This window comes from Hyperolius riggenbachi, chromosome 2 (assembly GCF_040937935.1).
Source record: "Hyperolius riggenbachi isolate aHypRig1 chromosome 2, aHypRig1.pri, whole genome shotgun sequence".
Classification (NCBI taxonomy): Eukaryota; Metazoa; Chordata; class Amphibia; order Anura; family Hyperoliidae; genus Hyperolius; species Hyperolius riggenbachi.
The window spans coordinates 463271365-463286662 of record NC_090647.1 but is presented as its reverse complement, the minus strand read 5'-3'; the positions used below and the strand labels follow the sequence as shown (position 1 = coordinate 463286662).

The 15298-nt window shown below is 42.4% G+C and overlaps 1 protein-coding gene across 2 annotated transcripts in view; it reads right to left on the bottom strand.

The window, feature by feature from the left end:
• Nucleotides 1-15298, bottom strand: part of BLTP2 (bridge-like lipid transfer protein family member 2) — a 118994-nt gene that overhangs the window by 3481 nt on the left and 100215 nt on the right. For both annotated transcript variants that reach the window (XM_068270152.1, XM_068270153.1), the window contains exons 31-38: nucleotides 13393-13514; nucleotides 10862-11042; nucleotides 9742-9828; nucleotides 7723-7833; nucleotides 5741-5876; nucleotides 3981-4111; nucleotides 2844-2945; nucleotides 350-484 (exon numbers count right to left, since the gene is read on the bottom strand). In XM_068270152.1, the coding sequence (XP_068126253.1) occupies nucleotides 350-484; nucleotides 2844-2945; nucleotides 3981-4111; nucleotides 5741-5876; nucleotides 7723-7833; nucleotides 9742-9828; nucleotides 10862-11042; nucleotides 13393-13514 (1005 nt within the window). The remainder of the gene's footprint in view (nucleotides 1-349; nucleotides 485-2843; nucleotides 2946-3980; nucleotides 4112-5740; nucleotides 5877-7722; nucleotides 7834-9741; nucleotides 9829-10861; nucleotides 11043-13392; nucleotides 13515-15298) is intronic.

The window sequence follows — 15298 nt, the reverse complement described above, 5'->3', positions numbered from 1 at the left end:
GTGTAGAGGGTAAAAAATACATACTGGCCGCTCCTCCTGGTCCCCTCCGTCTGCCGCCATTCTTGCTGTATACAGGCCGGTGTCCCGGTGACTTTGTTGACCTTTGCCCTGGACATACTGCGCCCTGTGTGCGCAGTATGTCCTTCCCTCTTTGCTTCTGGCTGGCGCATAGTTAGAGGCTCAGAAGCACGCTGACAACTCAGTCTCCTACGTGCTGCACGTGCGCTCCACTAAACCAAGCACCACATGAGGAGAGTTTACTATATGCAGAGGTTTACTATATCAGAGTTTACTGTAACGAAATTCTACTGTATAACGTTCTTAGATAGAAAGATATCTCTAATCTCACCTGTGCAACCAGAGCCTTACGACTATCCCTCTTCACAGCCATAGCAAAATCCAGCCACGTCCAGGTGTTGTTGTGGTATTCCAGACAAGGCAACACCAGGTTGAGGTCTCCCCAATCCACACTGTTTTTCTCACCCTGCAAAGGGATAAAAGAAACATGAATGTGCCACTTGAACTGACCTCAGAAAGCTGGATGATTTAGGCACATGGGCACTCCTCGGCCTGTAGCGGAATCACTGGCTGCATAGTGAAGTGTGGTAAGCCAGCAGCCCTGAGAGCTGGAGATTGGTTGCAATGCTGATAAGATTATGGCGCTGAGGCTCCGTTTACTGGCCATCTATGGCAGCCAAAATCCTGTTCTCTGGCCATGGGCTGGTCACATTTCTCTATGCAGCCAAAACATTGGCTACACAGCAGGGAAACTGCCCAGAACTTGCACTGATGAATTCTACATAGTAGCACTCCTGGCCAGGCCACACTACTCTGTTCAGCCTGAGTATTAGCTTCACAGAAGGAAAGCTCCCACATTTTCCACTGATCAATATGATAACTTATAAGAACCACTTTTTTATTTTTAAAGCTCTAAGTATTAATAGACTAAGGGTCTATACACACTTGCAACTTAGGTTACCCCAAATTACTGTTTGTGATCATTTCGGGTGCATTTTCTGTGTATAGCTGTCCACCAATGGGAACTGACTGCCTTTTCATGATGGAAAAAGCATTTCCGAGGGGTACTGTTATATAGCACTGCAGGTGTTGCAAGCCTAGTCCTGCTCATCCTCCCACCTACATACAGCGGATAGCTAAACAGCACGCTTGTACTTCAGATTACCATTATTGCAAGTGTGTACGGGCTTTTAAATTTTCTTTGGAGCATTATAAATCATTGTTTTAATGCCACAGTGAGCTTTCCCATGCCACGATTGTTCTTTGATCTCTGAGTGCAGGAGATAAAACTAAGGTCAAATGTCATTACTTTCAGACAAATGTAGGTATGACAGCTATATGAGCAATATAGAGTAAATAAACTTATTCAATGCTAGGTTAAACTGTAAGTCATCCTTAAAGTATACCACAATCTGTATATTAAATACACCAGGGAAGGCATATGCCTGCATGAACAGAAAAATATAGAGGTTTACATAAAAGCTAGCTGATCCAGACAGTTGCAGCAAAAGTGGAACAGCTGGCCAGAGCTACCGTATATTACTTCTGAAGGTTTGAAGCATACCATACTACACAGATATTCATCATATATGTGCCGCTAAATTACCAAGGTAGAGAGGAGATTGTGGAATCCCCAGAGTGACTGGCATATACTTCACATCCCATGGTTTCTGAAGGGATGTCAGCTTCCATATCGCGCTCTTCATATTTCTATTACAACCATGACTTTGTGGCTATGCCTTTTCTGCATCACATGACCATTCTTTGAATTCTACTCCAAATAGGTTGGGGAGTGTGGAGTGCATGGCCACGTTTGCTACATTCTGACTTCAAACCTTAGAAGTTTATAAGCAGCAGGAATAGACATTACTTTTTTGTTCGTGTTTTTAAAGGAAACCATAGATGAATACTTTGGCACAAAATAAACATATCCCCCGATAGATTTTACAAAAGAAATACTATATCTGGTATTTTCGCCGCTCTGGTGTGCCAGTTTTTTTTTTTTTTACTATAACTCCACGCAAAACACAGTTCATCAGAGAAGCATATTATTTAGTGGGTTTGTGCAAAATGAAATCACCATTTCTAAAAACCTCGTATGACTAACAAATACAGATTAAAAAAAAAGTTTTTCAATATACCCTTACATTAGCAGCTCCTCCCATCTCATCACAGCTCTCTGTGATGCTGAGAATATACAGAATATATATAACAGGAAAGCAGAGCCAGAAGGGGGGAGGCTTGAAAAGACATAAGAGAAGACAGACTCAGCTATAATGATTCCTGAGCAAAGCCAGACTGAATGCTCAGTCAGGGGATTTTATCAGGGCTGCTAACAAGCAGGCTGAGCAGTGAAGGATGAAACAGAGAGCAGGGTAGGTGTTTTCTCTAATGTTCACTCTGATATATATGGTGAAAAAAATAAGGGTGCTTCGTCTCTGGTTCACTTAAATATGTGTCAGTATGTGTTTTTAATACTGTATGTGTCAGTATGTGTTTTTAACATGTGTCAGGAATAGAGCTCTGAGAACTCTGCACAGCTTTTGCAGCAGTTACAGGCATTCTCTTCTCCCTATTGAATTCATTAAAAAGAATTCCCATGTTACGAAGAGTGCAATAAAGGAAGCATCCTGGTTGCAGCAGGAGATATTATCAGGTTCCCGGAAACAGCTCAGGGAGGGGGGCATGGCAGGAAGCTGATGTCTACTGACAGAGAGAGTGGACAACACAGGACAACTACTGATATGCAGGACAAAATACACAGGTAGAGACATGGATTCTTGAGCAGGCAAAGAACATGAACTGCAGTCATTTGGTGTCTGTACCTTGTAGCTGACACAGAGAGGCACCTGTGGGATTTTGATGTAGATAAATGAATTGTTCATAGCAGCTCGTTCTTTCATTTTATCCAGATCATCCACAGGATGCTGTAAAGTAGAACAGATAACAAAATTAGACGCTCAATCTAAATGTAACAATACCAAGTCAAAGTTTGCTATAAGCAATAAGTGGGATCTATAAGCAAACAAGGCGTTTCGTAGGCTAGATCCCACTTCTTCAGACTCCCAATGAGTGTCTTATTGCGGAAAGCAGATAGCTTGCAGCACCTATTACGTTCCACAATTGCCCCATTTATCTGACAGCATTTCAGGTGTAACCTGTGCCACTGACCCAGTCAATCAAAGAGGCGGGCGAAGAGAGAAGGCGTTTATTGCCACCCACATTATTGCTGCATAGAGTGGGGAAAAAAAGAGGAGGTGCAGTTATAATAAGGGTCATATTGGCTCTTTTTTACTTTGGAATTTACACTTTAGGTCCGCTTGAATATGTGCTTAGCAGGATGTCTGGATTCTAAATCCAAAATTGCCCCATGGCCTGCTGCTCCACTACCTCCAAATCAGGATGTGAGGGGCAGCATTGTCAGCCTGCCCCTTAACTCCTTACCCTTTTGAGTCAATGTTATCACGATGGTTGTAACCTGAAGACATTGTTATTGGTAGCATATCTGTAAGAATAAATATTCACCAAAGCCACTCACTATAGGCCAGACCGAGTGCTGCAGAGTAATGATCTGACATCCAGTATCACACTCTACTGCATCAAGAACACCGCAGAGTGATGAAAGTCAAAGTTCTAAAATATAACCGTAAGCAGATCTCTTGTGTAATACACAAACAAACACAGAACATTTATATTGCACTTTTCTCCTGGTGGACTCAAAGCGCCAGAGCTGCAGCCACTAGGACGCGCTCTATAAGCAGTAGCAGTGTTAGGGAGGCTTGTCTAAGGTCTCCTACTGAATAGGTGCTGGCTTACTGAACAGCCAGAGCCGAGATTTGAACCCAGGTCTCCTGTGTCAGAGGCAGAGCCCTTAACCATTACACTATCCAGCCACTATCCTAATAATATACAATCCTAAAATATACAACATAATACCGTAGAGAGTGTTATTTCTTCCATACCTCTGGTGCTTTCCGGAAAGATCGTCTGACCCCCGTCGTACGGTTTAAACCCTGTCCAACACCTTTGCCTGGCCCGAGAGACACGGTGTCCTCTGCTGCAATGAGCTGCCTGGGTTTAACTACCGGCATCCCTGGGACAAGAAAATAACACCAGCTGTTTAGAAATCCTTAAAGGGTACCTGAGATAAATGGAAAGAAGACATTTATACATACCTGGGGCTTTCTCCAGCCCCCTTCAGGCTAATTGGTCCCTCGCCGTTCTCCTCCGCCAGGATCCTCCGCTCTGGGTCCCTGTAATTCGTCCAGTCGGCGCAGGCAAAGTCCAGCCGTACATACTCCCGGGGATGTTCTGCACCTGCACAGTAGTACTACGCAGAAATCTCCCAGCGACTGGAGAATGATGGGGGGGCATGTGTGCGACCGGACTGCACATGCGCACTACGTCTCAGCTTCCAAAATTACCGGGGCCCATAGTGGAGGATCCAGGCGGCGGAGGACGACAGCAAGAGATCAATATAAAAGGGGCTGGAGGAGGACCCAGGTATGTATACATTTCTTCTTACCTTTCATCTCAGGTTCACTTTAAAGCCTTTATGTAATTTATTTATTTTTACTGTCTGGGTTTGCAAAGTTGACTTGCTGTAAAATGATTGATACTGCTTGGCTGGATTCCACATTTTGTGAGCTGAGTCAGCTGTCCAAACTGGTTCCCCTCTCCTATTTTTACACACAGAAAGTAATCAGGAGCTGGGAGGAGCACCAGCCAGTCTTTTAAGGTGAACACAAAGCCTTTGGCCTCAATTCACTAAGCTTTATCAAACACTTTATCAAACGTTTGATAATTTACCTCATCGGTAAAATCTAATTTTGAATTCACTAAGGTGTTATAGATTTATCAAATGTTTTATCGATAAAATGTTCAAAAAAATCTGTAACACCTTAGTGAATTCAAACGTTTGATAAAGCTTAGTGAATTGAGGCCAAACTGACCCTTGTACACAGCAAACGACAGAAGGAGGAGGTGGGCCAGGTCGGATGATGGCTGTGTGCAAAGAAAGACACTCCCACTCTGGTAGCTCTATACTGTGGACACCGATATCTGGAGTACGAGAGGAATTAGCGCAGGAAACTTGGGTGCAGGATACAGCCTGTATGGCTTATCCTGCTCCTGCACAAATTCCCATAGATTTTAAATACTATTCCCCCTCCAGTCTGCCATGGATGGTGGGGATTGAAATAATTCGGCTTCCAGCAATTGCTAGAGGCCGAATAATAGTGTTTTATAAGCAACTTCAGCTCCGTCTTCTGGCGGCGCTGAAGTACTCACTGCTGCGCCTGTCTCCTGCACTGGAATGGCAGTGTTCGGATATCTGGGTTATGTGACTGACCTTTTCCAAAGGGAAATTCTCTGGAACAGTTGCATCAGATATGGAAATTATGCAAGTACAACCCCTCATTCACCATTTTTAACTATCAAACATTAGGGATTTTGTGCAATTCATTCCTTTCCCACATTTACATAAAACTAAAATACAACGAAATCACAAAATATGCAGTACCTTTTCCAGTGAAAAAGTATAATTTATTGTCCCATGAGAATAACAAATATTTGCAACCTTTAATCCACATGTTAAATGTCATGTATACATTCTGTTTATACTGTGGAAACGCTCAAATACAGGACAAACACACACAATCGGTGTACATAATGGTAATGACTAATGCCATGACACCAGCACTGTGTCTGCACACAGTCTTACCTGTTGTAACCAGTTTGGATTTGTCTTCTTCATCCCCAACATCTTCTTCTTCCACACTGCGGCCCGGGAAGAAAAATCCCATCATCCTGTGGAAGAACTGATGTGTCAGCTGGATGGTGAGAGGCACCACATTAATCTGCAAGTAAAGAAACAGTTCTGGCTATAATTGGATGATAGATTACACATATGTGACAATTGATATCCAGGAACAGGCCTGATTGGTTAGACAAAATTAACAGCAACGAAGGAATGAAGAGGTGGAGCTTGCGGTCACATTCACCATCTTTTGTTAACCTGTAAATGAATACTGGCATCCGGTATGTGAATGGCCTTGGACACAATCTATGCATGAAGCTGGCATAATAGGTGGAAATTTAGACCTGTGGCACTTGTATCAATTCTTACTAATGGCTCATTTCCACTAGGGGCGAGTCAGGACGATTCCCTGCACATGAATTTGGATAGGGAATTGCAGCCTATTGAAATCAATAAAACGTAAGAAAGAGGCAGCACACCAATGGCTACAACGCTAAACGTTACTTGTATTGCGGAACAGTGACACTACATGTTACGGACATGGAGGTCCTTCAACAGGTGTATAATATAGTACACTTGATGAAGGACCTGCGTGTCAGTAACATGTAGTGTCACTGTTCCGCAATACCAGCAACGTTTTACAGCCATTGGTGTGCCGCCTCTTTCTTACATTTGGCTGTAGCAGGACCGGTTGAGCAAAGCACCGGCACAAACCCAGGTACTTATACCGGGGTCCTGTCCCCTTGGATTATTACTTGGTGTTATTGAAATCAATAGTCTGCTTCCAAATTCGCATAAAGGAAAACAAATGGAAGGCCATCAGAATTTTTTCGCATTTTGCATGTGAATCCCCGCAGCTGTGTATGGCACCGCTAGAGGGTTTCAAATGCGTACTCACATTAGACCAAGTGATGACGTCTGTCACGAAGATGGATGCCGGAACAAGTGGAAACGGGCCCTTAGGCCATTGTTTGAAGTAAATACATATCAATGTCTATACGAGTTTCCTCTAATGATTGAAAAGCATGCTGTAAAGTTGATAAAACTCACTCTGTTGTGCACACACGTATGCTATGTACATAAACACAAGAAATTAACATTGTTTCCATCAGGAATCAAAACGCAGGAATGTTCTTGTTGCCAGTCAACTGATTACTGTAGTTTTAAACTTTGTGCTGCAACCCCCGGTATATTTATGACCATTTTATAATGAAAATGGAAATGCCTGTAAGGGCCCCTTTCCACTAGTGCGTTGTGGAATCGTTGGGAAATCAACGCGGACGAAATCGCATGCGGGTGCGATTCTGCATGCGTTTTTGCCGCGATTCCGCATAGGTAAGGGTATATGCGAATTTAACCATGTCACTGCTTGTTTAAATTAACATGTGTTCCTATGCGGAATCGCACGCGTAATCACGGGAAAAAAAACGCATGCCAAAAACGCATGGATTTCCCTATTAAATACATGGCGTGCGATTCGCATAGCGGTGTGCGGGGAGCGAATTCTGACGCCTCTGCCGTGCAGATTTTCCCCGCACACAAAAACGGAGCGCACAATGCACAAGTGGAAACAGGCCCATCCACTTGTATTGGTTGAGCGAATCTGCATGCAGGAAACGCATGCAGATTCGCTCTAGTGGAAACGGGCCCTAAAGTCTGGCTATGAATGGACAGAGGTCTGACTGAAAACCACAAGGGACCACATCTGCCCATCCTGAAATAAGTTCCTCAATGAAAGGACCAGCTATGTGCCAGTATAAATCCTGTGTTAATGCTGAGTGTGTCATTCTCTTTTTCCCATGTTACTGAGTATAAAAAAAAAGTGTTACTAAAAACTGGAGGAGAAGATAGTGAACTCAATATATCAGTGCTACTGCAGTTGTAAAGTGGTCTGATCATATGCCCACTCCCCCAAACAGAAAAAAGAAGGACTAAAAAGAACTTACTTCAAAGTGCTCTTTAACAGAGATGCCCCCAACAGGCGGCCGGACTTTGCTGTACAGCCTTAGTGCAAGTTGTCTGCCAGACTGAGCAGGGCTCTGTGGCCGCAGTGCCACCTGTACATGACAAGAGAAATCCAAAGGCTTGTATTATAACAGAGTAAAAAATACAATACCTGTATACTGTGCATTATCTCAGTAATGTGTAAATGTTATCTTGAATTCAACAGTGCCCGCTCTGGAAGTAAATTTGTTAAGTAGGGAGCGGAGGTTCTCCTGTGATTACAACAAAAAAAGGTTGTTCACCATCTCATGGTGGGAGGTGGGGAGAGAAGAGCAACAGCTCTCAGCAAAGGGCCACAATTCATCTTATCTGCCATTATCAGGTGAGCGCAGTTCCTGCCAAAGTCCATGGTATTCCTAAAATGCACCTGAGATGGGGTGACCGGAGCTCACTGTGGGACAACGGAGCAGCCTGGGAGGATGGTAAGGGAGCCAACGGCCCACGGGGGCTAGAGGAAGGCCCAGGTAAGTATAAATGCTTATATTTGTCTTGTCTCAGGAACACTTTAAAGAATAACTGACCTGAGAGGAATATGGAGGTTGCCATATTGATTTCCTTTTACACAGTACCAGTTGCTTAGCATCCCGCTGATCTTTCATACATCAATAGTGTCTGAATAGCACACCTGAAACAAGCAGGCGGCAAATGCAGTCAAACTTAAAGAGAAACCGTGACCAAGAATTGAACGTCATCCCAGTCAGTAGCTGATACCCCATTTTACGTGAGAAATCTATTCCTTTTCAAAAAAAGGATCATCAGGGGGCGCTGTATGGCTGATCTTGTGATGAAACTCCTCCCAGAAGAAACTCTGAAGACCATGGTCCTGGCAGTTTCCTTTCTGTGAACCTTGTTGCATTGTGGGAAATAGCTGTTTACAGCTGTTTCCAACTGCCAAAAAAGCATGCAGCAGCTTCATCACCTGCCAGCAGAAAAAATGTCACTATGTGATCAATGTCAGAATGTAAATCAGGGATTTAAAAGATTTTACAATGGGCAACAAACTGACTAAATCATTTATACATAATTATTGTAAAAATGAAGCACTTCTTTTATTAATTATTTTCACTGCAGTTCCTCTAACATCTGTCCTGAATGCTTGTTCAGGGTCTATGGCTAAAAGTATTAGAAGCAAAGAATCAAGAAGAGAGCCAGGCAGTGTGCATTGTTTAAAAGGAAATAAATCTGGCAGCCACCATATCTATCTCAGGTCAATCATCCTTTAATCCTTGTACACATGAGGGGGGCTGATGGTGGAGTGCGAAGGAGTGGGGAGGGTGAGCAGGAGGAAAAGGCCCTCAAGCCTGTACTTGGCCAAGACGATCCATCAGTCAGATCTCTTGCAGATGCATCAAGGATGATGGGCGGTAGAGATACACAGGCTAGATTCTCATCAGAGGTGCTTTTAACCAACCAAGAACCATCTAGTATGTGAAACATAAACCAAACCAAATGATGCCTTTCTGATTGAAATTCAATCAGAAGGTGATCAATTCCATACCTTAAGTGTACGCTCAGTCTCAATAGATTTCAGCAGTAATCTATCAAGGAGTCGTACTGTACCTATAGCACAACGCTATGGGCCATCAATCTCCCCATCACATGGTGATTTTACAACATGTCCGATCAAATGTTTGATTGAAAAACTGCTTAGAATCGTTTATTCTGATATGTTGGGGCAATGGATGTCCAGCAGATTCAATCAAAGTGCTTGAATTGACCAGGAATCAAATGAAAAATAAAAAACACACGATAGGGTGTACGCTTATCCGCTTAGGTGAATGGCTAGCTACAAATCAATCTGCCTTCATCCACTCACAGCAATAAGAGACAAACCGATACTAAGCATGGAAATACATGGAAACCTATACATTTAGTTACTTAGCAACCCACCAACCGCTGTGTCCCCCTATATGGCATATAAGCTTTAGTGCTGGAAAAGTGTCAAACTGAATGGTTCTCACCTTGTAAACTGCATTAGGCAGCAAATTGTTCATCGTGAACCAACCCAACTCCAAGAGATGTTCAGCTGTGTCATCAGACTTATTAACCTAGAGATGAAAATAAAGCATTCATCATTCATGTTACTAAGGTGTTACTAAGGTCATTGTAAATGCAACCAAGATATGTAATGTAGGCCTTTCTCTTGTTGGTGAAGCAAGTGGCCAGCTTACTTTAATGCTGGTTTTTGCCTATGCATGGCAATTACTTCACATGTCCCCAGTGAATAACAAGAGGATTTGAGAGCCAAGAAGACAGTATTATAAGCCATCACCCTCTTCGGCTACTGACAAAGATATATAGAACTTGTATTAGCCACGTCTACCATTTGTGACAAAAACAAGGAAGCTGCCATTGCTGGCCACTAATAAATGTGGCATCCTCTATATCCCGTGTGGTTCATAATTTATACCTAGAGTGTGTTCAAAGAAGGGCCTGTACAGGACTGGATTTACATCTCAAAAACGTAAAGGCACTACAAAACGCAATAACTTAATCTCCGCTCTTCATCCCATGCCACACCCTCAAACATGCCCCCTATATGCTGAAACAAATTAACTTTGATGTAATATTGCTATGAAAAAGCCATCACATGAGCTGGTTCTATGCTTTCCCATAGATTGATCCACATAAGTCTGTTACCAATGCAACTGCTGCACTACTTTGCAGCTATGTGCATTTTTCTGGACAGCGGATTTTCTGCTATTCATTAGATGAAAGGTATGCATTGACTACCATGCGGCAACTCTGTGGAGGGGCAGAGACTGAATTATGCTTATGTAGATGTCAGCGCAATACATGTGTGAACATGTCACATGTGCAGAAGTCTGCATTTCTAGTTACACCCCTAGAGGTACTGTATTTTAATTTCTTATTACTTGTTATGTTTTCTATTTTCTCATTCTTAACTGAAATGAAACTTTCCTTATTAGGTTTCCTTTACTAGACTACAGCCAGCTAGCACAGTGCACAAAACTCCCAAAATATGACTATGCTTACTACTTACTATGCACTGTACTATACAAACATTCCCTATTGTCACATCACACATTTTATAACGTTTTTCACCATCTGTGCTCTCACCTTGCTATATAGGAACCTCTGCAACTCGAGCTCTGCTATACCCAGCTGTCCATCCTGCTCAGTAAGACGCCACCGTGCCTGCGCAAAATAGAATTCAGTGTGCCGCACTACGCTCACATCCTCCTGCTGCTTACGTAGCTCCATTTTGTTTGCTCTTTGCAGCTGGAAGTCTTTGAAGCATCTGGAATATAAGCCATGGAATTTTAGATAAGTTACTATAGTTGGCTACTATCTATTAAGGGACAGCTGAATTTATTAATGGGAACTGAGCACCAGAAAAAGATTGTTTAAAATGAACTTACCCATAAGGGACATTCGTAATGGGGTATGCTGTCAGGGGGAGGGGGGTTGGGGGTGAGCCTCACTACATACTTATGGAGTGCTGCTCCTCTGCCCCGCCCCCCTGCTATCTTCTCCACGAACTTTCCACATTTGCTGAATTTTGTAGTTCCCAGCAGTGTCTCACATGTGCGCCTGGCGCAATGCATGGCCGTGCATGCAAGTACACAGATGTTCTTGTATCTATTGACTGCATCTCCTAGCATGCATTGCGGTGTGTGCGGAAGACAATGGTGGGGACTACAAAATTCTTCAGATGTGGCCTTCTCCATGGAAAAGATGGCCCATTCCATACAGGGCAGAGGAGTAAGGCTCACTCCAGCCCTGCCCCCTTCCAAGGGCATACTCCATTAAGAGGTTAATTTAAAAAAAATTCTGGTGCTTAGTTGCCAGGAAAAGTTAAAATTAAAGGACCACTAAAGCAAAAAAAAATAAATGAAAAAAGGTAAATTGTATATCGTCTCAAGCGTTGAAAAAAAAACCAATTACCATTTGTTTTTCTCATACAAGTCACTGTACCAGAAATAAACTGTCCCATATCTTAATGCAAGGGGCAATATGTATACTCTAATGACAACATTCTCCTCATACTATAAAAAGCCAACAGCTGTCACCTATTCTAGAATCTCCCCCACTTTTGAAACTTGCAATATGCAGCTGTGAGCTCTGGTGCACATCCTAGAATGATCTTTTTGCACAGGGGTGGAACAAATTCTACATAGCTTCGATGTGCAGAAAGATGCTTCCCATTACATCAGCAGTAAAATAGGCAATGAAGGAAGCCTATAAAGCATACCTATGAAATAGCCACCAGGAGATTTGTCCAATGAAGCAGGCACACCATCAGTTTCTGGGTGCTTGGTGAGGCGACTATGGCAAAGTCACTATCCTATGGTAATCATGAACACAGTTCACCAGCATACCTGTAGGAACATTAAATACTCCGCACTTTTATTGTGCAATTATTCCACAAGAAATTATGACAATTGTTTTGGGGGCCTCACAGGGTCCCCCCTTTCTCAAGGAATGCCACTACTGGTGTGCTGGTGAACTGTGTTCATGATCGCCAGGAGATTTGGGCGCAGTATAAAGCCGATATACAGCTTAACCTGTTCCTGCACAAGTCTCAGTGGTGCTAATACTATTCCGCCTCCAGGTCGCCGTGGATGTTAGGGAATGATGTAATTTGGCTTCCAGCTATTGCTGGTGGCCAAATTACAGTGTTTCAAAAGTAATTTGAGCACCGTCTTTTGACGACGCTCAAATTACTCACTGAGCACCGCTCTAGCTGTGTTTCCTATTACGGCCTATGGTGCTGTTTCTCCTGTGCTGTTTTAACAGCGTTCGAACTCTAATGGGTACATGCAGTGACATAAACATGCGTATGTACACGCCCAAGCCTAGAGAGAACTAGACTGTGTTCCTTTTTTACTTTTTCTCACTGGAAGGGTTAATGTTCTGAATGACCGTTTCTCTGGGATTACAGTTGGACTGTAAAGGTAACTCTCACTGATAACCAATTATAGACTATAAAATTCGTGAAGGGCACAGAGACAATTCTGAAAGAAGGGTATAGAAAAAAGGTCCACGGTTCACCATGGGGGTTGTAAAACAAGTAACTTATCATTCAGCTGAGACAAAAAAAAGGTTAATCTTAAATTTTTAGCTTTTAGGCTCGGTTTACTTTAAGCGAAAAATGGGCACTTTTTGTTCATTTTATTGATTGTGACATGTGACCAGGTGGCCTTAATAGGATTCGTTCACATGACATTTTAGAACGGATCCGTTGCAGTTTGCGCAGCGCACAGTCCCAACCTGCAAGATAATTCCAGAACAAACAGATGCATTTTCCATAGAAGCCTATGGTGGAGACGTGTCTGCTCTGGAGTCCAAATGGACCACAAAGTAGATACGGCACTGCTCTTCCCGGCTGGTCATTAGAGATCTTGCTCAAGTGTGGATCGCTGAAGTACAAAACGAGACTGTGGGATATTTGATTTATCTATTATTTGTGACAATTTGCTATTGCAGAAATGAAATAAAACCACTTTCTCTACACATTCAGCTGAGAACAAATCACCATGCCAGAGATCATCTCCTATTTATGAAGGACAGTGATGATTTTATGTAATTCACAGGATCTATGTACATTGTAGGCTGTGAATATGGTATACTCCTATTGTCACAATTACCGAATTAGGATGTTCAACTCCTCACTCTTCTGCTGTAAGTCAGTCTTCTCTTTGCCCAGCTGAGTCTGCAGTTTCAGGTGCTGGTCATGCAGTGCATCATTCCTACTCTCATCATGCACCATCTGAAAGAAAGGATTGCTTTAATTCTTCTGCTTTCTTGTTATTAGCAGTATGCTGTAGGGTGGAGACATTACCTCCAGGCATCAAATGTAAATGGACTTTAAAGTAGAAAAAAAAAAGAAAAGAGAGAAAGAAATAATAGAATGGGCCCTATTCAGACGTTTTGTTGCCCGTGACACAAGGCCTGTGCATAGAAGGTTCATGGCAAGACATTCATAGCTGAAGACGCACATAAATGTTGTACTGGCTTAGGAGCAGTGCAGGAAATTGGCTACTGCTGCCAAATGAGTGGGAATGGACAAGGTAAGAAATAAGAATATCTTAAAGTGAACCAGAGACGAAGCACCCTCATGTATTTTACCATATATATCAGTGGGAACATTAGAGAAAACACCTCCCCTGCTCTCTGTTTCATTCTTCACTGCTCAGCCTACTTCTAATCAGCCCTGATAACATCCCCAACTGAGCATTCAGTCTGGCTTTGCTCAGGAATCATTATAGCTGAGTTGTTATAGCAGAGCCAGCAGGGGGCAGGCTTGGGCTTGAAAAGACATCAGAGAAGACAGACTTAGCTATAATGATTCCTGAGCCAAGCCAGACTGAATGCTCAGTCAGGGATTTTATCAGGGCTGATAACAAGCAGGCTGAGCAGTGAAGGATGAAACAGAGAGCAGGGTAGGTGTTTTCTCTAATGTTCCCACTGATATATATGGTAAAATACATGAGGGTGCTTCGTCTCTGGTTCACTTTAAGCCTGGGGTATTGCAGACAGACCCTAAAGGTATGTATATTATCCTAGCTGACCTAAAAAAAAATACAAATACCTTTTATTTAAAAAAAGACATCCAGACTTCAAGTTCACTTTAAAAGCAAGATGAAACTCAAATTCCAAATATGGACTGAAGCATAAGACACAGCATAAAACTCCTAGCTAAAAACATATGACTGGTTTCCAAGGTACTGGAAAGAATAATGTTCAAACTTTTCCCTTCACTTAGCTGTCAATTGATAAGATTGCTGTGCAGTTCAAAATTATCAGATTGTGTTGAAGTATTCTAAGCTGTGTAAACAATGCAGAAAAATGTCTGCTGTATCCAGGGAGGAAGCAGAGAACCTTCTGTGTGTCCACATCCAATGTTCACTAGCCAACATTACCGATGCCGTGTAGTATGAGAGCTTACCTACACAATCTGTTTACTGTAATCAAAATCTGTTGGCCCTCATACTACATGGAAGCGGTAAAATTAAACAATGATTTGCCAATCAAAATGATATGTGTGTATACACCCCAACTCTCCATTATAAATTCACTAATAAATGTCCTGCAGCAGTCGTCGTTATCAATTAGCCGTCGTAAAATATACATAGGCCTTCAAATGACATCAGACCAGTCTTGTAGGGTTTAATGTTTTAGAGCAACAATTTAATTTTGAGTTTCATCTTACTTTAAGTATTTCAAACTATTACCATGGCAATCCCACTGTCAAAAATGGTCTATGAATATACAGGCTGCCCAAATATTTGGCACAATTGGCTACAACCCACTGATACATTAGACTCATCAGCAAATCTTCTGACTTTAGGTTGACTTAGTTTTATGTGAATATTGTTTTAATTTCAACAAGATTGTAACATATTATTCTCAATAGCCAGCCAGATGGACCAGGTTTGACAATATTCACAGCACTTGTATTACTGAAGCCACTGTTGTACTAGTTAGGCTACGTTTTCACTGTGGCATGACATTTTCACCTGCAAAAAAAATCAAATAATATTTTTCTGCTTG